Source organism: Cherax quadricarinatus, chromosome 76, assembly GCF_038502225.1.
Source record: "Cherax quadricarinatus isolate ZL_2023a chromosome 76, ASM3850222v1, whole genome shotgun sequence".
Classification (NCBI taxonomy): domain Eukaryota; kingdom Metazoa; phylum Arthropoda; class Malacostraca; order Decapoda; family Parastacidae; genus Cherax; species Cherax quadricarinatus.
In genome coordinates, this window is record NC_091367.1 from 1,490,067 (window position 1) to 1,517,901 (window position 27,835).

At 38.7% G+C, this 27,835-nt stretch overlaps 1 protein-coding gene across 1 annotated transcript in view; it reads right to left on the reverse strand.

Moving 5' to 3' along the window:
- The window catches only part of LOC128703604 (multiple PDZ domain protein), a 623,082-nt gene that overhangs the window by 356,337 nt on the left and 238,910 nt on the right, over positions 1 to 27,835 (reverse strand). The window contains exons 11-15 of the mRNA XM_070101112.1: positions 22,697 to 23,113; positions 17,131 to 17,304; positions 13,883 to 14,050; positions 5,937 to 6,176; positions 3,053 to 3,283 (exon numbers count right to left, since the gene is read on the reverse strand). Of these exons, the coding sequence (XP_069957213.1) occupies positions 3,053 to 3,283; positions 5,937 to 6,176; positions 13,883 to 14,050; positions 17,131 to 17,304; positions 22,697 to 23,113 (1,230 nt within the window). The remainder of the gene's footprint in view (positions 1 to 3,052; positions 3,284 to 5,936; positions 6,177 to 13,882; positions 14,051 to 17,130; positions 17,305 to 22,696; positions 23,114 to 27,835) is intronic.

Here is a 27,835-nt window from a genome sequence, read left to right on the forward strand (position 1 = left end):
AAAAAGGCACAATACCATGAGTGGAACAATGCACAAATAACCCACAAACGAGAGAGAGAAGCTTATAGCGAAGTTTCAATCTGACCTGAGCCATATACAAGTCACACTGAAACACTGCCATAAGCTTCTCCTACTTCTGCATTGTAAATCATTCCACCCATGGTATTATGACTTACATATCACAGATTGACACACATGGTGTTTCATCCTCAGTGGTCGTTGCATACAGTAACACATCTTGTATCCCATACCAGTACATATTCTATTTGTATAAAAATGTTTTCTAGTGTCCTTTGGGAATCAATATTTTTTTAAATTAAAATTATGGCCTCATATTTTCCCTGGCAATGGTGCTGAATAACAATCTTTGTTTATCTTCCCATATGCTTTCATGATCTTGTGAGTGGTTGTACAGGCATCTCGTGCTTTCCAATCTACTAATGAGGGGACATTCATACTGACTTCATAATTCACATTTTTAAATTGCACAGAAGTGCCTGCATGGGTCTGTGTCTTATTGTGTGAGAATACCTATTTGTGGTAACAATACAGGAGGGCCCTGCACATACAGCACCACTGTTTGCCATTTTTAAACAACAGTTTAGGAAGGACGAGTGGCACTGTACGTATTTAGAGCTGTATGAACAGGGCCCTTGTGCATCCATTTATAGCTACAGTTGCAATGCTATGCATATGCTGTCATCAGCAATGTTTGTAGTTACAGAAGCAAAGCTATGGTTGAAGAGTTTACCAGCAACAATAATAAAGACAAAGAAACACCTACAGAAACAAGCCTTTATTGGGACATTTCACTCTAAGATCTTATTCAAGAGACCTGACCTACATTACACAAGTCACCGACTCTTGATAAGCAACATCCCAGTCTTCCACCACGAGCAAGACCCTCACCTCTGAACCTGGAATCTGACCTACATTATATGCTCTACTCAACTTTTCACCTTACCTTCTAGAAGCCTAGGTGTGTTTTACCTGTGACTGGTCTGAAGGGCAATTTTTACATCTGCAGTCCATCCTTCTTTGTTGATTGGTAAATTAGGCTGTTCATGCTAGCAACCTGCAAGCCCACACAGCCATCACAACATGGCTGATTTGGTACTTTGTGAAAGAAAGCCATCCTGTGACTTGAAAACTTCTACCTTCATTTTGGCAATATCTAATATCTGCTTGGAGTATTCTGAAGAGTCTTGAGCCATGGATGTTAATAAAGTACTGTCTGCCTGTATCCATGGCTCCACTGCTCTTTACTTGGTTTAATGCATACTTTCTCCCATATCTATCACTCTTGTAAGTTGTTACAGTAGTGTGCAGGTTAGGAACTAGGCCCTCAAGCACCATCCATGTATATATTATTAAGTATTTCTCTCTCTTTTTCGTTACCAGAAAGAATAATCCAAGTGCTCTGATGTTTAATGGATTCTATACTGGCAGTATACAACCTCTGTACATTTTCTGGCTCTGTTATCTTTCCTGCATTGAAAGAAGTTGTGAGCACAGCTCAACTTAGAGCAAAACTTTGTCCCAATAATGGCTTGTTCAATTCCATGCCTGTCTTCATAAGTACATTTATGCTCATGGTATTTAATCTTCAGTGTTGTTTGTCTATTCTTTTAAAAGTTTACACTGGTTGTAACACATACTGAATACCACTATCTGTTTAGAAATATAGTATTTCTCAATATCCCTTCTTCACTGGTTCTTTAAATGCTGTCTTCTTACTCTCCCTATTCCTGGTATGAAAAAAACTTCCTGGTATACCTTACTATATTTTTTTCATAAATTTGTAAGTACAGTAATTATTTTATCTTTCCTTTACCTGCCTTCTAACAACACCTCAATTGCCTATAAGCTTTTTTGATAAATCTAGTTTCTTAAATCAGGAAGTCATTTTGCCATATCTGAATGTATTCTGTTTTAACTACCATTTTTTTTAAGGTGCAGACATCATACCACAGCCATCTATTCTAGTTTTGATTAACACACTTTAAGTAAAAAACTGGCATTCCACCATCCCCACATTTGGAAATTTTAAAAATGACCATATTAGAACAGCCTTAATATGACAATTAATGAAATTTTTGGTAGTAATGCATGGATTATAATCACCCTTAAGTGTTTTTTCATTATCTGACAAGTGTGTGTATACGAGTGTGCCCCATTTTGTATTGAAAATCATTATATGAATCACAACCCAGGCATCAAGTAAAATTGGGAAACTCATTCACTAATTCACGAATAAAAAATGAAAAAGCTTTGGTATTAATCGCATATTTTAAGCAGTGAAAGAATTGTGAATAACAAGCCATTCTGTATGGAGTGTGAATAATATAAAATAGAGTTGAACAAACACTGGTAAAATATTAATACATTTGTGTGAGTAAATGATAGCTGGTATGTAACTATGAATCACAAAAAAAATCTACCCAAGGCATTAGCAGATGTCTATATGACTTACTCTCATGACAGCCATATGAAACAAGAGCGACTGTCTCAACGATAACATAAAACTTCATGGTTCACAAATGAACAGATCAGGTAAATCTAAGTAAAAGGAGCAATGCAAAACAGAGGGCATATAATGGACCATCTCCAAAAAGACCCACTAGTTACATATGGATAATTTTTTTTTCAAATACAATATGATGAATTACTTTTATGCTTATGCAAACTATAGTCCTTTCCATTAACATTATGTTAAAGGCCCCATAGTAAGTTAATCCTTGTTAATTATATCTCTAGGCCTAACTGCAAAGTTTGCAACTTCATATCAACACGAAGCTTCAACAAATTATGACAAGCAACATGTTCTACAATTCACTGAGAATGAGGAATATTCAATTTTGGTCACTATTTCTGGCCAAGATTTAATTAGGTTAGGATTAACTCAAGAGCACAGCAGGAACATGCTTTAGAAGCTCTCAGATTTGACCAGTGCAGAACTTCCTGGAGACACTCCAAGCAACCCTGAATTCTCAATCATTGTTTGCAAACTGCTGCCATCGTTACCCTCTAAAGGATCTGTGGCACTACTCACCTGGCCAGTTGACTCCAGAACGCTGATAGGTTTGGCAACTGCAATTGACACAATGCCCTTTGGTGCTCCCTTGAGGGCTGCCACTGCTTGATCTAGAGTCGCATTTTCAAGATTGGTTCCATTGACAGCAACCAATCGATCACCAGGAATTAGTCTGCCATCTTTTTCAGCTACTCCTCCAGGAACTAGTGAGCGGATCACAATAACAGTTTCTTGAGGATTTAATGGATCCTGCAAAGCATAACAACAATGTGCTGTAATAATAGCATATATTTTTTATCAATACAATGAATGAACATAAGAGTGGTAATATGTACTATTTAATTTCAATAAAAATCTTAAGTACTGTAGACCAAGCTTTTGAAGACATCAGCAAGGTTGATGGACTGATTACATCATCTTCATTTCACTACTACTACACCTGCTGCCTCTGTATTTGACTGAAGAAGCCTGCTGTGCAGGCAAAAAGTTTCAGCAATAAAGATACCCAACTGTTGCACATGTGTCTTAATCATCAACTTGTTATTATTTATATCACTTTCAACACAAGACATCAGCTACCAAACTCATTAGAATTAATGAGACATCTACTTCTCTCATTAGACCCCCTGCAAGTATTGCTCACATTAATCTGCATTTTAAGCACAGTGCCCTCATCTATGCTGTGAAAGGTAAATTTTAGCCTAGACATGAGAGGATGGTTCTGTGTGATGGGTGTGCACAGAATAAAAAAAATTATGTCCCACATAGTGCACAGTGAGAAAAGCAAACTTCTAACCTTGTGTTTGGTGTAAAAACAGCAACTTTGAGGTGGTTTTCCAAGGGTTGTTTTTATGGTTGTATTGGCCGTTTCTTTGCATCGATGGATAGAATGAAAAGAAATGATTCTAGTCGGTTTTTGACCAAAAGTAGCTTGACATAGGCCTCAAAGCGGTGGAAATATTAAATTTGTGGTTGTTTCCCTGAGTAAGGATAGGTCCCTGACCCCCTGCACCCAGATCTTATTGTATGGGTTTTTACTAGGTCTGCTTCAATTATTGGGATGGCCTAAACCACAACACATCATTACTGGTTTTATTTTATTATCCAAGAAATAGGGTAAAACTGACTTTTTTGTGATGATGATGTACTCGAAATGGAGGATAAGTGTTATATAGAGAAACCTGGTTACATGAGCAGAGGAAAGGTTGCTTTAGTTACTAAAATGCCTACAGTTTTTATTTTGGACAGTTTTCAAATTGGAATTTGTAGAATTTTGTGTGAATGTATTTATTAAATGTCTTTATTTTGGTTTTGTGTACATAACTTACATTTCTAAATCAGCTATAAATGACATCTACAATAATGCAATAAGAAATTAAAAAAAACTGGCTTTCTTGAAGGTGTTATGGGCCTAATTCTAACTTTCCCATATACAGTATTACAGCCTCTCCTCACTTAGCGATATACTTGTTTCCCGACGACTTAGACTTACGGCGGGCTCTCTGACCAGTATGCATACCTAAATAATGTATATTAGAGCTGATTTCCTCTATTCTGTTTATTACAGTATACAGTATGCTACTGTAGAGTGGAACCCCAAGTTTCGGCCATAATCCATTCCAGGAGCTAGGCCTAAACTCGAAGCAATATTTCCCATAAGAAATAATGTAAATACAATTAATCCATTCCAGACCCACAAAAATATTCACAAAAAATACCTTTTCTTGAAGAATAACTATAGTTTAACATATGTATAATACTTAAAACATACATATAGTACTTAAATGAGTAATACAAAACAAATAAACATTTAAAATCACATTTATGTACCATTATTGAAGTCTTGTTGGCATCTGGAAGATATGGAGGAGGAGAGAGGGAGGACTTATTGTTTGGAAGGGGAATCCCCTTCCATAAAGACTTTAGGTAACAAGTCCTTATCTGGGGTTATTTACCTTCTTTGTCTTTTAATGGCACTAGGACCAGCACGAGTCACTGGACCCCTGTCGCACAAAATAACTTTCAAGAGTGCTCTGCTTCTGGTGTCCCTAAGATTTGCCTAAAATGGAACATTATTTTGTCACTCAACATGTTGCAGAGATGGCTTGCTTCAGCTTCCTCACGGTGGTATTTATCCACAAAACTTTGAGACTTATTCCACATTCCACACATGTCCTTAATCACTGAAGAAGGCACCGCCTTCACTCCCTCTTCCTCCTTCTCTGAAGCTGTAATCTGATACTGTTCCAGTTGAAGCTCTTGCTTCAATTGATGCCACTAGGAAGTTTCTTTGGGCCCATGGTGGCTTATTTCACAGTTACATTCAATAAACAAGCACTAAACACAATGAATTTATTGTTAAATGTTTGGATGAGCACGCAGGGTAATGTTCACTCAAGGATAAACAAAGCTAGACTGGCTCGCGACACCTGCGTGGGGAGGTGCGCAGGTGCAGGCAGGTGGACAGGTCTGGTACACCAGCCAAAATACTGGGCAATGGCCAAAACTCAGGACAAAGTTTAGTCACAAAAGGCGGTCAAAACTCAAAGCAGCACATAATTAGGGCGGCCGAAACTCGGTCTCAGGAATGGAACTCTGTCGTTTAGTGAGGAGAGGCTGTATTCATGTTACATAGTGTGAAATTATATGAAGTATTAATGCATTACAATAGCAAACAGCCTATCTTAACAATGCAGAACAAGCCACGTGGGGATGGAAATCTTTAGCTTAAGATCTTGTTGCTGTCTTGTAACATTGCATAGCTCCTGATGATGCATGCGAGTGTAAAAGACGACCCAATACCCTTGTTTTATTTAAGGTTCTACTGTATTTACAAACAACCTCTAAACCAGTATGCATCATCTAATACTGCAGGTGCAAAAAAAAATGATTGAACACTCACCTGATAATCAAGAATTGAGAAGCCCAAGCCCCTGTCTCCCTTAGTGAGTTCAATGACCTGGCATTCTGAACTCCACATTGCAAGGCCAGTTAGAGGTTCCAGGCTACGACTCTTCATGCGATTGAAAGAAGTGTCGCTATTGGCTGCCGTCGCTGAAGATGCTAGGGAGCCGTCAGACTTAGCCTTTACCAGACGTTCTGATCCTGGGATAAGGTTTTGTAGAGAACCACCAAGAATATTCTGGAAATGAAATATATGGATAAATGTTTCTGGATATAATATCACCAAAACAAGAGAAAAAGGTAGGTAATACTGCCATGATACAGACTCAGGTACACAAGAATACATAATACAGCTGAATCCCAACATTAATGAGACTTATAATTTGCATGATTCAAATCAGCTATTTTTTAATGAAGGGCATCTTGCAAATGGCTTGTAGTATTTGTCAATTTTTCCATAAACCAGAAAACCTATGCATTTTTCAAATGCTCCTAAACTTAAGATTTTGCTGAAAATGATTTCCCCCATCCAAAAACCTCTTTCCTAACCAATTTATTAATGAATACTATAAATATAAAGATTATAGCAATATTTATTGAGATATGGTTAGAAACATAAAATAAGTCCAAAAATGAAACAAAATTTAACGTAAGGCAGAATTTTATATTACTGGCTTTCACAAATCCCTGATATATTAGACTTCTATGAACGAAACCTTAATACATTAGGGGGCTCAAAATATATAATACGATGCATCATACTGAATGAGTAAGAGAAATTCCTTAAGTTTTTAATGAGATATTCAATATAAAATATACAAATATAGAGTAACAACTAAAGAATATAAAGGCACAATACCGTGACTGGAACAATACACAAATAACTCACACACAGGAGAATGAAAATTATGATGATGTTACGGTCTGACTTGGACCATGGACCTGGACCAAGTCAAACCAAAATACTGTTATTAAGTTTCATTCTCCTATGTGTGGAATATATGTTTAAATAAATACTATATTATGGCAGACAGCGTGCAAAGTTCCTTTGTATAAAGGCAAAGGGGACAAAAGAGAGTGCAAAAATTATAAGGGGAGAAGTCTGTTGAGTTGTAGGTAGTAGGTTGGTAGACAGCAACTGCCCAGGGAGGTATTACCGCCCTGCTAAGTGAATGTAAAACAAAAACCTGTAATTGTTTTACATGATGGTAGGATTGCTGGTGTCTTTTTTCTGTCTCATAAACGTGAAAGATTTCAGGTACGTCTTGCTACTTCTACTTACACTTAGGTCACACTACACATACATGTACAAGCATATGTATACACACACCCCTCTGGGTTTTCTTCTATTTTCTTCATAGTTCTTGTTCTTGTTTATTTCCTCTTATCTCCATGGGTAAGTGGAACAGAATTCTTCCTCCGTAAGCCATGCGTGTTGTAAGAGGCAACTAAAATGCTGGGAGCAAGGACCTAGTAACCCCTTCTCCTGTATAAATTACTAAATTTAAAAAGAGAAACTTTCGCTTTTCTTTTTGGGCCACCCTGCCTTGGTGGGATACGGCCAGTTTGTTGAAAAAAAAAAAATCTGTTGAGTATACCTGGTAAAGTGAATGGTAGAGTTATTATTGAAAGAATTAAGAGAAGGACGGAGAGTAGGATAGCAGATGAACAAGGAGGCTTTAGGAAAGGTAAGGGGTGTGTAGACCAAGTGTTTACAGTGAAACATATAGGTGAACAGTATTTAGATAAGGCTAAAGAGGTTTTTGTGGCAATTATGGATTTGGAAAAGGCATATGACAGGGTGGATAGGGGGGCAATGTGGCAGATGTTGCAGGTGTATGGTATAGGAGGTAGTTTACTGAAAGCAGTGAAGAGTTTTTACGAGGATAGCGAGGCTCAGGTTAGAGCATGTAGGAAAGAGGGAGATTATCTCCCAGTAAAAGTAGGTCTTAGACAAGGATGTGTGATGTCACTGTGGATGTTCAATATATTTATAAATGGGGTTATAAGAGAAATGAATGCTAGGGTCTTGGCAAGAGGTGTGGAGTTAAAAGATAAAGAATCAAACACGAAGTGGGAGTTGTCATAGTTGCTTTTTTGCTGATGACACTGCTCTTGGGAGATTCTAAAGAGAAGTTGCAGAGGTTGGTGGATGAATTTGGTAGGGTATGTAGAAGAAGAAAATTGACAGTGAATATAGGGAAGAGTAAGGTTATGAGGATAACAAAAAGATTAGGTGATGAATGACTGGATATCAGATTGGAGGGAGAGTATGGAGGTGGTGAATGTAATGCTGTGCACATACTATGCACTTGGTATCTGCTGGCATGGGAAATCTGGAAAAACAGATGGGACGTGCAACTATGACCACCCTAGAAAATGTCATGCCCATATGACAACAGGAAAATGCAAACTCCCTTCCTGTAAGCTTTTTCACCCTGAACTGTGTACCTCTTCAGTACAGGAAAGACTGTGCTATAACTTAAATTGCCAGGCATACCATCTAAAGGGGACAAAAAGATACAAAACATCCAGGCCATGGGAAAACCTGGGTAGCCACAGCCATTCAAGAGGGAGAGGTTTTTTAGTGCCAGGAAGGAAAAAAAACTGGCAGGAAATGGCAGAAATCGTACACCAAATCCAGTCATTCCTGGAGTGGAACCACAGTCGATGGCCTCCACTCCAAACCAACAGATACAGATACTAATGCCGGAAAAAAAATTCCCCCCCCAGTACCAACAATACCACCAGTCCGATAACATTCTTCTTTGCAAATATACAGGGTCTAAAGCCAGCAACAAACAACAAAATACCTTTCATCCGTGGACTGCTTGCAGAGGCAAAGGCAATGTTCGCGGCTTTCACTGAGACCCACATAAAGGATCACTTGGACAACGAAATATGGATCCCAGGTTACAACCTATACAGATGTGACAGAGTGAACAGGCAAAAGGGGGGGGTTGGCCTGTACATTGCAGAGTCACTTGTTTGCACAGAACTGCTTAATGCCTCAAATGATGTAGTGGAAGTTTTAGCAGTAAAGGTTGAGAACCAAAACCTAGTCATTGTGGTAGTCTACAAGCCTCCGGATGCAACATCCCAGCAATTCCAGGAACAGCTGTTAAAAATTGACCACTGTCTGGAAAATCTTCCAGCTCCTACACCCAACATCTTGCTCCTGGGGGATTTCAACTTAAGGCACCTAAAATGGAGGAATATAGCAAATAATATTGTTGCAGTAATAACACCAGGAGGCAGCTCTGATGAAAACTCACACTCACACGAGCTTTTAAATCTCTGCATAAAATTCAATTTAAACCAGCAAATAATAGAGCCTACTAGACTGGAGAATACACTAGACCTCATCTTCACTAACAATGATGATCTGATAAGAAATGTCACCATATCAAAAACAATATACTTCACTAACAATGATGATCTGATAAGAAATGTCACCATATCAAAAACAATATACTCAGATCACAACATAATTGAGGTTCAGACATGTATGACTGTGGAGCCCCAGACCGACATAATGAGACTAAGTCACGAGGGAGCATTCACCAAATTCAACTTCAATAACAAAAACATAAAGTGGGACCAAGTAAACCAAGTCCTAACCGATATAAGCTGGGAAGATATACTAAGCAACACAGACCCCAACTTATGCCTAGAACAGATTAACTCGGTGGCACTCGATGTATGCACAAGGCTTATTCCTCTAAGAAAAAGGAGGAGTAGATGTAAAATAGAAAGAGACAGGCGCTCCCTTTACAGGCGACAGAAAAGAGTAACAAAGCGGCTAAAAGAGGTCAATATATCTGAAATGCGTAGGGAGACACTGGTCAGAGAAATAGCAAGCATCGAACTTAAGCTAAAAGAATCCTTTAGGAGTCAGGAATCGCGGGAAGAACTAAAAGCCATAAATGAAATCGAAAGAAACCCAAAGTATTTCTTCTCCTATGCCAAATCAAAATCGAGAACAACGTCCAGTATTGGGCCCCTACTTAAACAAGATGGGTCCTACACAGATGACAGCAAGGAAATGAGTGAGCTACTCAAGTCCCAATATGACTCAGTTTTTAGCAAGCCGCTAACCAGACTGAGAGTCGAAGATCAAAATGAATTTTTTATGAGAGAGCCACAAAATTTGATTAACACAAGCCTATCCTATGTTATCCTGACGCCAAATGACTTCGAACAGGCGATAAATGACATGCCCATGCACTCTGCCCCAGGGCCAGACTCATGGAACTCTGTGTTCATCAAGAACTGCAAGAAGCCCCTATCACGAGCCTTTTCCATCCTATGGAGAGGGAGCATGGACACGGGGGTCGTCCCACAGTTACTAAAAACAACAGACATAGCCCCACTCCACAAAGGGGGCAGTAAAGCAACAGCAAAGAACTACAGACCAATAGCACTAACATCCCATATCATAAAAATCTTTGAAAGGGTCCTAAGAAGCAAGATCACCACCCATCTAGAAACCCATCAGTTACACAACCCAGGGCAACATGGGTTTAGAACAGGTCGCTCCTGTCTGTCTCAACTATTGGATCACTACGACAAGGTCCTAAATGCACTAGAAGACAAAAAGAATGCAGATGTAATATATACAGACTTTGCAAAAGCCTTCGACAAGTGTGACCATGGCATAATAGCGCACAAAATGCGTGCTAAAGGAATAACAGGAAAAGTCGGTCGATGGATCTATGACTTAAGAAATCGTAATAACACGATTGCAAATAAACCATACCCCCGGCCGGGATTGAACCCGCGGTCATAGAGTCTCAAAACTCCAGCCCGTCGCGTTAGCCACTAGACCAGCTAGCCACAATAAGATTCATCCAACTAGGTATCTTTCTACACCTAGTTGGATGAATCTTATTGTGGCTAGCTGGTCTAGTGGCTAACGCGACGGGCTGGAGTTTTGAGACTCTATGACCGCGGGTTCAATCCCGGCCGGGGGTATGATGGATCTATAATTTCCTCACTAACAGAACACAGAGAGTAGTTGTCAACAGAGTAAAGTCCGAGGCAGCTACGGTGAAAAGCTCTGTTCCACAAGGCACAGGACTCGCTCCCATCTTGTTCCTCATCCTCATATCCGACATAGACAAGGATGTCAGCCACAGCACCGTGTCTTCCTTTGCAGATGACACCCGAATCTGCATGACAGTGTCTTCCATTGCAGACACTGCAAGGCTCCAGGCGGACATCAACCAAATCTTTCAGTGGGCTGCAGAAAACAATATGAAGTTCAACGATGAGAAATTTCAATTACTCAGATATGGTAAACATGAGGAAATTAAATCTTCATCAGAGTACAAAACAAATTCTGGCCACAAAATAGAGCGAAACACCAACGTCAAAGACCTGGGAGTGATCATGTCGGAGGATCTCACCTTCAAGGACCATAACATTGTATCAATCGCATCTGCTAGAAAAATGACAGGATGGATAATGAGAACCTTCAAAACTAGGGAGGCCAAGCCCATGATGACACTCTTCAGGTCACTTGTTCTATCTAGGCTGGAATATTGCTGCACACTAACAGCACCTTGCAAGGCAGGTGAAATTGCCGACCTAGAAAATGTACAGAGAACTTTCACGGCGCGCATAACGGAGATAAAACACCTCAATTACTGGGAGCGCTTGAGGTTCCTAAACCTGTATTCCCTGGAACGCAGGCGGGAGAGATACATGATTATATACACCTGGAAAATCCTAGAGGGACTAGTACCGAACTTGCACACGAAAATCACTCACTACGAAAGCAAAAGACTTGGCAGACGATGCACCATCCCCCCAATGAAAAGCAGGGGTGTCACTAGCACGTTAAGAGACCATACAATAAGTGTCAGGGGCCTGAGACTGTTCAACTGCCTCCCAGCACACATAAGGGGGATTACCAACAGACCCCTGGCAGTCTTCAAGCTGGCACTGGACAAGCACCTAAAGTCAGTTCCTGATCAGCCGGGCTGTGGCTCGTACGTTGGTTTGCGTGCAGCCAGCAGCAACAGCCTGGTTGATCAGGCTCTGATCCACCAGGAGGCCTGGTCACAGACCGGGCCGCGGGGGCGTTGACCCCCGGAACTCTCTCCAGGTAAACTCCAGATATTTGGGATTGGATGTGTCAGCAGATGGGTCTATGAAAGATGAGGTAAATCATAGAATTGATGGGGGAAAAGGGTGAGTGGTGCACTTAGGAGTCTGTGGAGACAAAGAACTTTGTCCTTGGAAACAAAGAGGGGAATGTATGAGAATATAGTTTTACCAATGCTCTTATATGGGTGTGAAGCATGGGTGATGAATGTTGCAGTGAGAAGAAGGCTGGAGGCAGTGGAGATGTCATGTCTGAGGGCAATGTGTGGTGTGAATGTAATGAAGAGAATTCGTGGTTTGGAAGTTAGGAGGAGGTGCGGGATTGTCAAAACTGTTGTCCAGAGGGCTGAGGAAGGGTTGTTGAGGTGGTTCGGACATGTAGAGAGAATGGAATGAAACAGAATGATTTCAAGAGAGTGTATAAATCTGTAGTAGAGGGAAGGCGGGGTAGGGATCGGTCTAGGAAAGGTTGGAGGGAGGGGGTAAAGGAGATTCTGTGTGCGAGGGGCTTGGACTTCCAGCAAGCATGAGTGAGTGTATTTAAAAGAAGAAAGAATGGAGACAAATGGCTTTTAATACTTGACGTGCTGTTGGAGTATGAGCAAAGTATCATTTATGAAGGGATTCAGGGAAACCAGCAGGCCGGACTTGAGTCCTGGAGATGGGAAGTACAGCGTCTGCACTCTGAATGAGGGGTGTTAATGTTGCAGTTTTATGACTGTAGTATAAAGCACCCCTGATGATGAAAGTTTTTCTTTTTTGGGTCACCCTGCCTTGGTGGGAATCGGCCAATGTGTTAATATTATATTTATATATATTATTCAAAATGTTCAAAAAATTTAATACAGTAGAACCCCTCATATCCAATGATTCGGTATCCGTAGTTTCAGTTATCCAGGGCTTATTGTGGCCCAAAAATACCACTTAATTTTGCATGATAATGGTCCCAAAACACAGAAGTAGAGAAGCTGGCAGTTCTTTGAAGCCTAAGAGAAGCTGTGAAGTGCTTCCCATCCGTGAAAAAGTGATAATTCTTCACTTATTGTACACAATTTATCAATTAAACTTTATAATAGGTATGTACTGGACTTATATACAGGGTTTACTACTATCCATGGTTTCAGTAATGATGGCAGGTCCTTGGAACGTATCCCTGCCAGTAACGGGGGTCCTACTGTACTACAGCACTGAAATCTTTTGTTGGAGGTGATGAAACTTAAGTCAGAGAAAAACAGGCAATCTAGAAGAAAACAGACAAAAGGAAGATCATAATTAAAAAAAAAATGAATTTTATAATGCAGCATAGGTTATCAGTTAGTGCATCTTCTTGTTTTTTTGCAAGTAAATATGTTAGTAACAGGGGAAAGGCAGTTTGTGAGTAGACATGTTAATAACAAGGTAAGGCAGTTGCTCTTTTGTGAATAGACATGCTAGTAACAGGGAAAGGCAGTTGTTACTGAGGAGTCTAATGGTGATTCTCCTTGCTCCTCCATGCAAACAAACTTTCTCTGGCCTCTATAATTCTCTCTCTCACCATCCTGAATGGTGTCTGATATGAGAATAGAACTTTAATCACAGTGAGAACCCAAAATGCCTTAAAAGATGAGTATCCTTAGAAGATGGGAAGACATATGGAAGCACAACTACACAGGAAGTGGCAGTCATGCCTATCATAGTTTGTTAGAAACAGTGCACAGAAACTATTATGGGCTTTGATTAATTTCTATAATTTTGGACATTTAAAACATTAAAAATAAACATAAGAGCACCAAAAACAAAACATTCACATGCAATGACAGAAATATTAATGCAAGAAAGAAACATAAAATTGCTTACCCTTGCAGCGAAGGCATCACGATCTGCTGTGGGCGCATCAATAGGGTGTAGAGGCGGGGGAGCTCCTGGAGCTCGACGACCACAAACTAGACGCACATATCGAGGGAGCTCCTTTAGGATGCCAACAACTTCCACATGATTCAGACCAAGTAGCTTCTGTCCATTAACCTGGAAGCGACACCACAGTCAGATACAATACTGCTGTACTTTACATTATCTTGAATGAATGGGTTCTATAAATTTGTTAAAATTTAATCAAATTTCCATCACTGATATAATAGTTTTATTAGCCATGTAAATTCACAAACCATGTCTTCTTTATTCAGTGTAAATGGATAACTAATTAATAGTTAATGTAAAAATTAAAGAACACAGTAAAACCTCTCATTAACAGATTTCAGGAATTTCAGACAAAATAGTTGGCTGGTCAAACACTGAAAGCATCAGACAAAATGGAAAAAAGTCCGTAATTCCAGATTTTTTCCATAGTGATAGTGCCCAGTTGTCTTCTAAGTTATCGGACCAAGCCCCACGATTCCAATATTTGTCATGTCCAAGATATGTCTGCTTTCATAGTAACCAGAGCCATTGGCCACCTACACAAGTTTATTATCTGTGCTGACTCATGCATACACTCGTCATTCAGTCTAATTTTTTCCTGGCTTTAAAGAATTCTGTGTGACTTTATTAACAATGACTTCTTAGGCAAGTAGTGGTTCCAAGGCAAAATGTGTGGGTCTCAGTGTTAAGCAAAAACTTGAACTGATAAGAAAGGTTGAGCGCGTCTCGGTGACACAGGCATGTGTGGAATATAGTAGTATTAAGAAACAGTGTCTGATATCTGTAAAAGCAAGATCAAACTACAACACATGGGAGAGGCTGCAGAGTATATCTGGTTGCCATAATCTAGTTTCGGTAAGATTAGGGCAGAATCACGCTGAAGGAGAGTTCACTGAATGACCCCAAAGAAAGATGAGCGAGGATTTTAAGGGGGTACAGTTGCTAGTATAGCTTTACAGCTCTTTTCACTCAGAATAAAAGTTGTTGTGAATCACCATTATTAATCATGGCAGTTTGCACCTCATCTCTCACCATGAAAAGGTGTGTAAAATTATACTGTAAAGTACATAAAGTACTATAAAATTACCATACAGCACAGAACTGTACTTGCAGTGGCGTCATAAGGGAGGGGGGTGCCCCGGTTGACACAATCAAGGGGTGACACTATCAGAGCCTCTAAAGAGGGTGACACTAATGCCCAAAACAGTGCTGCAGCAACATAAGAGAAAAATCCTTTGTTTTTGCAGCACTGTTTTGGGCATTAGTGTCGCCACTGCAAGTACAGTTCTGTGCTGTATGGTAATTTTATAGTACTTTATGTACTTTACAGTATAATTTTACACACCTTTTCATGGTGAGAGATGAGGTGCAAACTGCCATGATTAATAATGGTGATTCACAACAACTTTTATTCTGAGTGAAAAGAGCTGTAAAGCTATACTAGCAACTGTACCCCCTTAAAATCCTCGCTCATCTTTCTTTGGGGTCATTCAGTGAACTCTCCTTCAGCCTGATTCTGCCCTAATCTTACCGAAACTAGATTATGGCAACCAGATATACTCTGCAGCCTCTCCCATGTGTTGTAGTTTGATCTTGCTTTTACAAATATCAGACACTGTTTCTTAATACTACTATATTCCACACATGCCTGAGTCACCAAGACACGCTCAAATCAGTTCAAGTTTTTGCTTAACACTGAGACCCACACATTTTGCCTTGGAACCACTACTTGCCTAAGAAGTCATTGTTAATAAAGTCACACAGAATTCTTTAAAGCCAGGAAAAAATTAGACTGAATGACGAGTGTATGCATGAGTCAGCACAGATAATAAACTTGTGTAGGTGGCCAATGGCTCTGGTTACAATGAAAGCAGACATATCCTGGGCATGACAAATATTGGAATCGTGGGGCTTGGTCCGATAACTTAGAAGACAACTGGGCACTATCACTATGGAAAAAATCTGGAATTACGGACTTTTTTCCATTCTGTCTGATGCTTTCAGTGTTTGTCCAGCCAACTATTTTGTCTGAAATTCCTGAAATCTGTTAATGAGAGATTTTACTGTGTTCTTTATTTTTTACATTAACTATTAATTAGTTATCCATTTTTATATAGCCTAATATATGATTACAGAGTAAAAAATAGGCCTATATGGGGGAAATCATTGATTCTGATGATATGATAGATGATTTTGCAGGGCTGAAGGCAAGGAAATGTAAGATCAGATTCATTGAGATGTTACCTGTACTCAAGGTTATATCAGAACTAGTGTTTCTGATACTGCAATATTTTTCTTTATTTTTCAAGTTTTTTTTTTCACATGAAGATGAATAAATGTAGAATCTGTTGGCTGTACTCAAAGTGGCATTTGAGTTTATGTTTCCTCAATATTACTACGATTATTTTATCATTAATGAAGTTGAGAAGTACTCTCCAGTTCGGTTTATGGTTCTTAAATGTTCTCATTGCTGAACATTAGTCACTGGGTATGCAGTAGTGATGTAACTAGAGTTTACTCCCCCTATCCCCCCCCACTCGGATTTCATGGGGGTGACACCAAAGATGCCGCCCTGGGTGACACCAACCCTAGCAACGCCACTGCCGTACTGTAGTGCTAAAGGTTACAATGCCTGTATTTTTAGTGTCCAGTTGTCCTCTGTATTAGCAGACCAAGTGAGCTCAGAAGACAACCGAATAACAGTGAAAAATTAATTTCACAATTTGGAAGTTTCAGACAATTAGCAATATCGTACACTCCCTTCCCCTTATTAGTCTGCTAATGAGAGGGTTCACTGTTATACTGTAACCTACAAATCTAAAATGAAACTACATTATGACAAGTTTCAGTCTTTTTTTGAACTCTCATCAAGTTGTGAGGGGGACCCTAAGAATCCAAAATAAACACTAAGCAGTTATGCTCACATTCCAATAGCCACTTGCATCCTATATTTATATTGCTAAGCAGAAAGTCTCATAATAGACTACAGTAGTATACAATCTGTCCAGACATTATGCAGTAAGGTAAATGGACACAGCTTGATAAAGCTCCTGGAGAGCTAAATGTTGCCACAATAAAATGTAACATTAGTTGCATCTGTGTCCATTTACCCAACATTCTGTCGGTAATTCTACTATTATTACTAATTATGCGGTAATACTGTACAGAAACAAAGATATAAATGATACCTCAAGAAGCTCGTCACCGCTGCACAGACGTCCATTCTTCCCTACCGGACCATCAGGTAGGATGGAGCGGATGTAGTGGTGAGGACGAACTTCTCTTCCACCCTCTACATCCACTGTTCCTTCCAGACTGATGCCCAGTCCACCTCCTTCTTCAAACTTGCTTAACTGGGCAACCTGAGAAAGGTATATTTTGAGTTTGTTAAAATTTATTTTCTCTTAGGGACTGTTTACCTAGGCAGTTAAAAAAAAAAAATTGAATTTTCACACTGATTACATTATTTATGATGAGTTACATTGTGATAATAAATACCATACCTCTTTCTTCATAGTATTACCTTAGCCCCCTACTTCACAGATTCCTCAAAACCACACAAGTTCATGGAGCAATGTATAGTAATACTGTTTATCCAAATATGCAAGATAGACCCCAGATCAAAGTAAAATCAATTTTACACTTCGTAAAGTAACTTATAAGGTCAAAATGCTTAAAAAAAAAAAGTAATGCTTATTTCAGCAGCGGTCATAAATTTATATAAGATAGTTAAAAAGGGTTGATGTGGTAAAGAAAATAATGAAAAATTCTCTGGACAACAGGTAGGAGCTCAAAGAAAATGTGGCAGACAAGGAAGATTGTCAGGGCCATAGCCTCTGGGAGATCACTAGTTACTTAAGCATCCATACTTAAATTACAATCTAAAACTCAAGTCTAGCAATCTTCAACCATTGAGTTACAGATACGTAATAAGATACAGTATATTGTAACTCACTACTGTACACTGCATGTTGCTGACAATTCATAAATGACCCACAAATAGAGATTAAACTAAACACAAGTCTCAACTCAAGGAAAAGGCAGATAAGACCAAAATATGGAGTATATTGATACCATTCTACTTCCTAGTACATGTGTTGGGGTAGCTATTCTTTTTTCTCACTTTATTATGTAAACAATATCTTTGCTGTCTGGTCACATGAACAGTCTCTTTCAACCCTTTCTTGCTGCCCTTAATGATCTTGTTCCATATATCAAGTTCAAAGTAGAATGGGAATCAAACTCATTGTTTCCTTTCATTGATGCTTATGTCCATTGCTCTGTAATATATTTTTAATTTTTTCTCTGTCTACCACAAGCCTATACACAATGACATACACTGCTTTTCTTACCATACACCTGTTAAGTAAAGTGCCCCGTTTCCCTATTTCTCCATGCTCTTTGCATTCGTGATCCTCAATTTCTAAACTTTGAAATTTCCAGTACAGTGGACCCTTGGATAGCATAGTCGTCAGATTTCATAATATTTGGTAATCGTAAGGTTTTTTTCATCAAAATATTGGCTCGGTGATCGTCATTTACCTTGGTAATAGTCGTTTGTCCTTAACGCATACAAGTGGCCCACACACCATTCCACACCATTCACAGTCAGTCTGCCATTGTTAATCAGCGAGTGACCATCACCCCACGCATTCATACAATACATTTCGTAATATTCCATTCTTTTTAGTGCTTGCAACTGCTAAGCCACCATGAGCCAAAAGAAAGTTCCTAGTGCCAGCCAGCCCTTTGGTAAAGGGCTGAGATAGAGGGGAGAATGTGCCCTCTTCAGTGATTCTGTGATATGTACGATACTAAAGCAGCAGGAGTCGATAAAGGCTATAGCACGAGCCAGCGATAAAGCATAGCATTAACAGCATAGCAAGTAAGTGATTAATCGATAGAAAAAGGACAGCATGAAACTGACTCTTCCAATGTTGTTGGAGTTGACATGACTCATGAAATCGTAATGACACGATTGCAAACAAATCATACCACGGGTGGGGTTAGAACCCGCAATCAGTCTCAAAACTCGCGGGTTCTAACCCCACCTGTGGTATGGTTTGTTTGCAATCATGTCATTACGATTTCGTGAGTCATGCTGATGGCTTTGAGAGGACTTGACCTAAAGTTTGTCACAGCCACACTAGCTGGAGATTCATCTGTAAAAGCTTGCATTTGTGATCACAATGGTGCCTATGCTAACCTTCCTATGGTGTATAAATATACCTAGTTGGATGAATCTTATTGTGGCTAGCTGGCCCAGTGGCTAACGCGACAATCTGGAGTTTTGAGACTCTCTGATTACAAGTTCTAACCCCGCCCATGGTATGGTTTGTTGAGTTATACAAGGCGACTGACAACACCGCCGTCTCTGCTTCCGCCATCACCACCACTAAGTAAGGTTTATCTTTCAGTCCCTTATACACCCAACAACAAACAACACAACACCACTCGTCATATACGTAATGACATTTTATTCATTCTAGGGTATAGTATATCATGTTTCTATGTTATTAATATTGTTTATTATGTCATATTAGATAAATAAGCTGTAGAGTTGATATTAGTGTCATATTGAAGGACTATCTTGTCACGACTCCAAACACCCTCCCCTGCCACCGCCACAATTCCTAACATATGCCAGAAACAGACCTCTCTGAAACACTTTTTTGAGCAACAGGGGTCCAGTGACTCAAGCTGGTCCTAGTGGCATTAAAAAACAAAGAAGGGAAGTAACCCCAGAAAAGGACTTGGTACCTGAAGTCTTTATGGAAGGGGATTCCCCTTCCAAACAGTAATATCTCCATCCTCTCCCCTCCTCCCGTCTTCAATACACTAAGAAGAGTCTTCAATAAAGGTAAGTGTCATGTTATTATTGTTTTATTCTTTATGTCTCATTGTTTTCTGTGTAGGTAAATGTATATTTCATGTAATAAACTTATTTTTTTTTTAATACTTTCGGGTGTCTGGAACGGATTAATTGGATTTACATTATTTCTTATGGGGAAAATGAATTTGGAAATCGTCAAATTCGGTTTTAGTCACACTCTCTGGAATGGATTAATTACAATAACCGGGGGTCCACTGAATTTGCAACTACGTAATTCCAATTTCATAAACAAAGCCTAGTTCCCTGCTAAGTGGATTCTATCTCTTTAAACCCATTTCTGTAAAGACTTCTATAGTGCTTTGCTTTCCCTATAGACACAGTTTTTCTCGCCTTCTCACATCTGCTGTTATTTAACAGTATCTCTTTACATATCACTCTCAATTAGTTTATACTGGCATCCATATGAACTACTTTAAAGGGAGAAAACAGGTTTGGGCATAGAAAATTCTATGAGCATATATTGAACATAATTTTATGGTTCATTTTCAATTTGAATTTCAAGTGCCAAATCAAAAAAAGAAAAATGAACACCTAGCTTGATTTTAAATATCCCTCTAAATATGGTTTATACTGACATTCACATGAAAGACTTAAAAAGAGGAAAAGAGAGTTGAGCAAAGGAAATCCAATGAGTACATTTTGAATGAAATCCTTGTGTCTTGCACCACATCAAATTAAAGCAAACAAGACAGCTGGATAATGGTGAAAGCTAAATAAAAGATTGCTGGATAATGCATGATTACTTAAATTAACCATATTATTACACTACTATTTCTACCACTACTACCGTTAACATTATTACTGCTACTATTCCCTCCCACTTCCTAATCTGTCTTCTGGTCTTTTCTGTTTTCTCTCCTCAGTTGTGAGTTGATAACTGTCAAGCACAGACCAATATGTAATCCAAAATTTCTTCCCAAGTGTGGCTTATTAATTTTTCCAGACATGGTATGATGACTTCTTTCATTGCTAATGAGTATTGTATAAAGACAGACCAAAGCTGCAGAATAAAATTGGACCAGGGTTTTGCTCTGTGTAGAGTTTTATCAAGTCACATAGATGTTACAACTAACATGTCTAAGTACTTCTGGAATGCAAGGTAAAAGTAGGTGATGTACGTTGTGAAGCTTGATCACACAATCTGCAATCAGAGATGAGATGCAAAAATTGTAGGTCAGGTTCCTAGGTCAACAGTGCAACTAGAGGAGCAATGTAGCAGGCCTAATTGCCATTAAAAATCTTGAAGTTAATAAGGAGTTCAGAGAAAACGATCATAAATCACTTAATTTCAATATCTCAGTAGGATTACCTCAATAAGGATGAGTTAGGGTCCCCAATTTTCATGCTGGATAAGTGAAAAAAGCAAATGTGATACTTATTTACAAGGCAAGAGATAGGTCCTTATCTTCAAATTACAGACTAATCAGCATAACCTCAATTGAGGGAAAGTTTGTGGAATCAATAATATAATGTGATCACTGAATCTCAACATGGTTTTACAAAGTGGCATTCTTGCCTTATGAATTTACAGCAAATCAAGATAAAGAATACGATGTTGTGCATATGGCCTACATAAGGCCTTGCAAGCATAGAGTCCCAAGAGGAGACTGATGAAGGAGGTAGTGATACATAATACAGGAGAAATCATCTCCTGGGTAAAGCTATGGCTGGCCAATAGGTAACAGTGTACATTTATATAAATGAGAAATCAAAATGGGGACCATTACAAGTGGTGTTATTCATAATTTACATAAACGATATAGATGAGGGAATAGTGATGTAAATAAGTTTGCTGATGACAACAAAACAGATTGTAAAATAATTTCTGATGAGGATACTAGAAAGTTATTGGATGATTTTGATAGGTTGATTATGTGACTGGAGATGTGGCAGATGCAGCTTAATGCAGAGAAATGTAAGATTCTAATCCTAGAAATAGAAAATAACTATAGTACCTTTAAGCTCAGTAATATAGACCTCGGTCAAACTGAATGCGAGAGAGATTTACGAGTTCTGGCTAACAAATTTAAAGCCATGACATTATTATTATTATTATTATTATTATTATTATTATAAAAAAGAAGCGCTAAACCACAAGGGATAAAGCCATGACACCAGTGCAAAATAATGTTAATGGGATTCTTGGTTTCATACCAAGGAAAATATGTAATAAGAGGCCTAATGTTATACTTCAACTTCATATATCCTTGGTAAGGTCTCATTTAGATTACGCTGCTCAGTTCTGGTCTCCACATTAAGAAAGGCTGAAGGCACTGAATTTGCAATCTGAAAAGTCAAAGAACTGGAGGTGGGGGGGACAACGACTTAAGTGTACAAATAGAAAACAGGAACAAATAAAGGAGATATAAATAATGTGATGAAAGAAACCAAGACAGAAGTCGCAGCAATGGATTCACGTTGGATGAATTTACATTTAGAAAGGATATATGGAAGTACTGGTTTGGCAATAGGGTTGTAGATAAGTGGAACCTCAGGAAGCACCACTGAAACGATAACTTGGACAAACTTTAAATATAGGTTGGATGGGTATATAAGTGGTGTGAGTTGGAGTTGCCTAGCATGGGCCAATAGGTGTACTGCAGTATTCATTATGTTCCTATGCGATTAGGGAATATTCCAAACCTAGCACTGATCAATAGACCTGCTGTACTACTGAACAAATTGCACCATCACCCTGAACCCACGACTTTCACACCTCAACAATCCTGGCCGATTTGGCCTTCCAGGATAATGTCTTTACTGCAAAGAGCTATTCAAATAAAAGTTTATTCTGCAACTTTTGCAGTCACAAGCGTGGCAGTGGCAGACTAACTGCAATTGTTATTTAAATTCTGACTTACCACAATCTCAAATTCAGGTCCAACAATCCTCGACCATTTTCGCTCAATAGCATTTTCCATAGAGGGTCGCAGTTCTCCAGAGTAGTCGCTGTCTATCATCAACTCAATGTCTTCAAGGCGAACATCAGAATTAATGCCAGAGGACAATGGAGGGACATTAGAGTGTTGAGGGATGGCGGATGACAGCTGAGGCACATTGGTGGTGGTGGCATAGGAGGAGGTGATGCCAGCGGATAGAGCTGGAGGCTGTAGAGATTGACTGGAGAAGGATGAGAAGGTAGGCACGTCGGCGATGATTGTAGAGGAGGTAGGTGGGGAGAGTGCTGGGTTGATGGCTTCCATCAGCATATCATCTCCACTTAGTTCCAGTTCTCCCAGAGCCGCGCGTATGGCCTCACTGCTTGGAAGTTCACCCAACTGATGGTAAGAAAGTAAGTTTATTTAGACACAGGTACATATAAGTACAATCATCATACATAGTAACGTGTAAATTGTCGTGGATAACCCCCCAAAATTACACAAACCTTATATAGGTACAGGTACATATACGTACAATTATCATACAGGGTAACATGTGCAAATTACCTAGGGAAAACCCAAAAAAAGCAAAGTGACCTATTTCCATTGGGTTTCACCTCATTAGGGTTAATGCCTATAGACTGCATGTGGGTTATTGGGGTTGGCAATTCATTATATCACTATAATTAAGGTTTCAACCATAAAAAAAACGGGGATTAACGAGTGGATTTTCAAACTATTTAATTAAAACCGCGTCAGGTGATTTTTTCCACGATAAATTAACTTAGTATATATACAAAGGTATTCATCTCTTGGGGTATATAACATGTAGCAAATATTAATATATAGTAATAGGATAAAAGTTAACATGTTCTCATACTAACAATTTTAATGTTAACAGTTAATTAAATGGATAAAAAAATTATTTTTATGTTAATTACGATTTCTGCCCTAAACTAACACAAGAGCCTAACTGTTCAAATATACGTAACATACAATAACTGTATATATCAAATTTCTTTACTAAACTGCACAACATACTCAAATATATGCTTGCGCATATATATATATATATATATATATATATATATATATATATATATATATATATATATATATATATATATATATATATATATATATGCCGTGCCGCCGAATATGTAAAAACTGGTCAATTAGCAAGAACTCGTTTAAAATTAAGTCCTTTCTAAAATTTTCTCTTATACACTTACAGATATGTTTTTTTTCATTAATGTTAATGTAAAAATTTTTAATTTTGCACCAAAAGAATCTTAGAAAACTTACCTAACCTTATTATAACAAGGACAATTTATTTTAGCCTAACCCAACTAAATATATTTCAGATTTGTTTACAATAATTTAATACTAAACAGACACAGTGAAATATATTTTTTTCGTTAGGGTCAGAATGATTTTGGCGAAATTATTGCATACACAAATTTTCGCTTGTCCTATATGGCAAGATGAGCGTTGCTATTTAAGCCAAGATCGCAAGTTCTGCCTATTCGGCACGACATTATATTATATATATATATATATATATATATATATATATATATATATATATATATATATATATATATTACACACACACGTGAAAGTATACACCGTAATGCCAAAAGACACCGGCATGGAGGACAATTCACGTAGAACTGACTCAAAAAATATCAGACTCCATTTTTTACAGGGAGGTTTGTTCTCTAGTTTAAATCACGGAAACTACCAATTTCAGTTTTTTTTAAGCTGTGTTACTGCAATACCAAATCTGCACCCACACTGTTGCAACTCACGGACATCATCCATTTTGAAGATTGAGACACTTATGCAGCATATGGGAATCTTTATTCAGGAAACGTTTCGCCACACAGTGGCTTCATCAGTCCAATACAAAGAGGAAGGCGTAAGGAGAGGAGGAGTATGAGGTAATCAGTCCCTCAGCCTGGAGTCGATGTGTTCAGTCCATCAATCTTGTAGAATGTACAGCATAGGGCCGTAGACGTGGCTTATATACTGTAGTGAGGTGACTTGAAGCAGACGGAGGCGGGATCATAGTGGTACCATCCACTAGTCGAAGTAGGTCTTTGTCCAAAGGTTGAACAAGCGTTGAAGAATTCTTTGTAAGAAGATCCCATGATGCTGCAGTGTCTGACAGTTGTGATAAATGGTTTGGAAAACCGACAAGATTGATGGACTGAACACATCAACTCCAGGCTGAGGGACTGATTACCTCATACTCCTCTCCTTACGCCTTCCTCTTTGTATTGGACTGATGAAGCCACTGTGTGGCGAAACGTTTCCTGAATAAAGATTCCCATATGCTGCATAAGTGTCTCAATCTTCAACTTGTCGGTTTTCCAAACCATTCATCACATCATCCATTTTATCAACTGAATCAGCATTAAGGGTTTGAAGAGCCATTTTCCAGTTACTGACTGGAAATAGATATCAGAATTTCTTTAATAAGAGGTAAAACCTATAGTTAAGGAGCTCAATAACATGAACCTTCCATCGAGCAAAACAACACAGCAGCAAAAATTTGAAGCTGATCACAAGAGAGATTTTCTAGGTATCGCACAAAATCCAACGATTCAAGGCTTTTAGGTTAGTTTTGATGCAGATTTGAACCTACACAGTCTAAACGTATTTGAAATCATCCGGCTTATGAAATACATCAACAAAAGCCAATAAAATGAGGCATATTCAAGACAAAAAAAAATACCAGTTTTAAAAAATATAAATAGGCAGATTAGCACCTAGACTCTTGATCTACCGCGAGGCCTGGTCCATGATCAGGTCTCGCGAGATTGTCAAGGCCTCCAATAGCAAACCCAACCTTTTTTTTTTTTTTTTGTTAAGTAGGATATATCGGTGTTGAAAGTTTGAAGCCTATAAGAAGCGGTTTTTTTCAAGTTATCACACAGAAACAAAAACCTGGAATATCTACACACATTTAGGCACACAAGTTGCACTTGTGTCCTTTTACCTAAAACTGTCGGTAATTCTACCAACATTATTACTATCTACACACTACTAACCAGAGGACACCTGCGAATGACAATAGCTGCATCAGTTTCTCCCTGGATACATGCAGTACACTAGCGTTGAAAAATGTGACAATCGCATGAGGCTTTCTCAAATTATTAACGAAACAGGAGAGAGAAAAAAATCAGGCAATCACTCAAATTAAAGGTATCCGTTCCTTATACGTAATTACATAAACACTGTGCTGTAGGAACCCTTCAATGGAAGGGAGGAATGTCTTGATGTTACCGAAGGGTTTTTGATTCAAGGAACTGGAACTACCCTCCCCTTCCTTGAATCAAACAGGCATTTTTTGACCCTTACGGGTCATACAATGCATGTAGTACTAATTATAAACAATTATAGGAAAGTAAATATTAAACACGAATTATTTATACGAAGCGCTAAAGCCACGAGGGTCATTTAACACTGTAGGCTCTATCCTCCGTCCAGTAACCACAGTCTTTTTTGCTGACGAGTCACGCTATTACAGTGAATATGTAAAGGCCATCTTTAAACTTTTGTTAATTGTATAGAAAAATATATAAACACGAGGAATGCAAAATAGAAGGCCACTACTACGATAAATAGTTTTGATAAGCACAATTTTGGACCAGTGTAAAATTTTTTGGGAAAAAAAAAAGACGTACGAAGGAACGTAAGCATAGTATTATTATCATTACTAATCTATTATTATTTTCAATACTTATTATTTTCACTGAAAAACGCTAAACCCGTAAAGAATGAGAGGCAATCATTCTTGATCGAAATGGATGGTATCCCCAATTCCTTGGACCAAGAGCCCTTTACCATCCCCCTTGAACGAAAGGGCTGCAAAGTGAATTATTTTTAAATTCAACATCTACCCAAAGCAAAAAAAAAAAAAAAGTGACAAAAAGGGGAATGATTTAAGAAATCGTAAAATACAACTGCATACAAACCACGGAAAGGGGAGGACTTGAACCCATGTCGTTCAAATTCCACCCGTTCCGTGGTTCATAAATGAAAGTTTGATATAACTGAGATAGACGCAATGTGAATGTGGGAACCGATTCGTCGATACACTTTGTGTAGTTATACTTGTATGAGTATGGAAAAACTGTAATTTGAATATAAAATTTATTGTGGACTACACTCATGTACGCAGGAGGGCATTCACGTACGTGCACACAGAAGCCCTCACATAAACGAGAACAAAGAAAAAACACACAGGAACATACGCACGCACACTTCCACACTTACGAATATGAAAAACATACATGCATTCACTCACACACACACACACACACACACACACACACACACACACACACACACACACACACACGCACACTAACGTACACGAAACAAAAAGACAAGCACACAAAAACTCAACCACATTTACCACAGAAAAATTACATTCACGATACGATATAGCTCATGGAGGAGGAAGAGTGGACCTAGTAGCGACCAGCGAAGAGGCGGGGCCAGGAGCTGTGAATCGACCCCTGCACCACAAATAGGTAAGTACACACACACAAACCATTCACAGTAAAATTCCATACACAGCTTTAAGAGTAGGTAAGCCATCGAATATATACAGTTGAGAACCAAAGCATGTCCTCATTCTCTTACTTCCTGCATAATGAGCTACATTACAGCGTCAACAACAACATTCAGCCAGTGATATAATGCGCAATCACATTCCCATAACATCACACAAATGACACCATTCGCAATATTTATGGTCTTTTATGTACAAACTCGCTTGCAAATTAAGCTGGTGTGACAACATTCTATACTGATTAAATGTGCAATAATACCCAATTGCTTTGATAATTAATTCTACACCGACTTTCACAGGCTCAGAACTTTGCCTTACTGTGAAAGATTATTATTATTAGGACGCTCTAAGCCCGTACGATTCATATAGTTCCAGGAGAATGGAGGGGGTGGAAATTGAGCAAGTCTGGTACGAAAAAGGTAGCTCGAATTCCTTGGTTCAAAATCCCCTTCACTTGTATCAAGAAACTTCCTTTTAAAGGGGTGTGTGGGGGGGGGGGGGGTTGAGAAAGTTACTGACACTGTTTAAGTATCTAG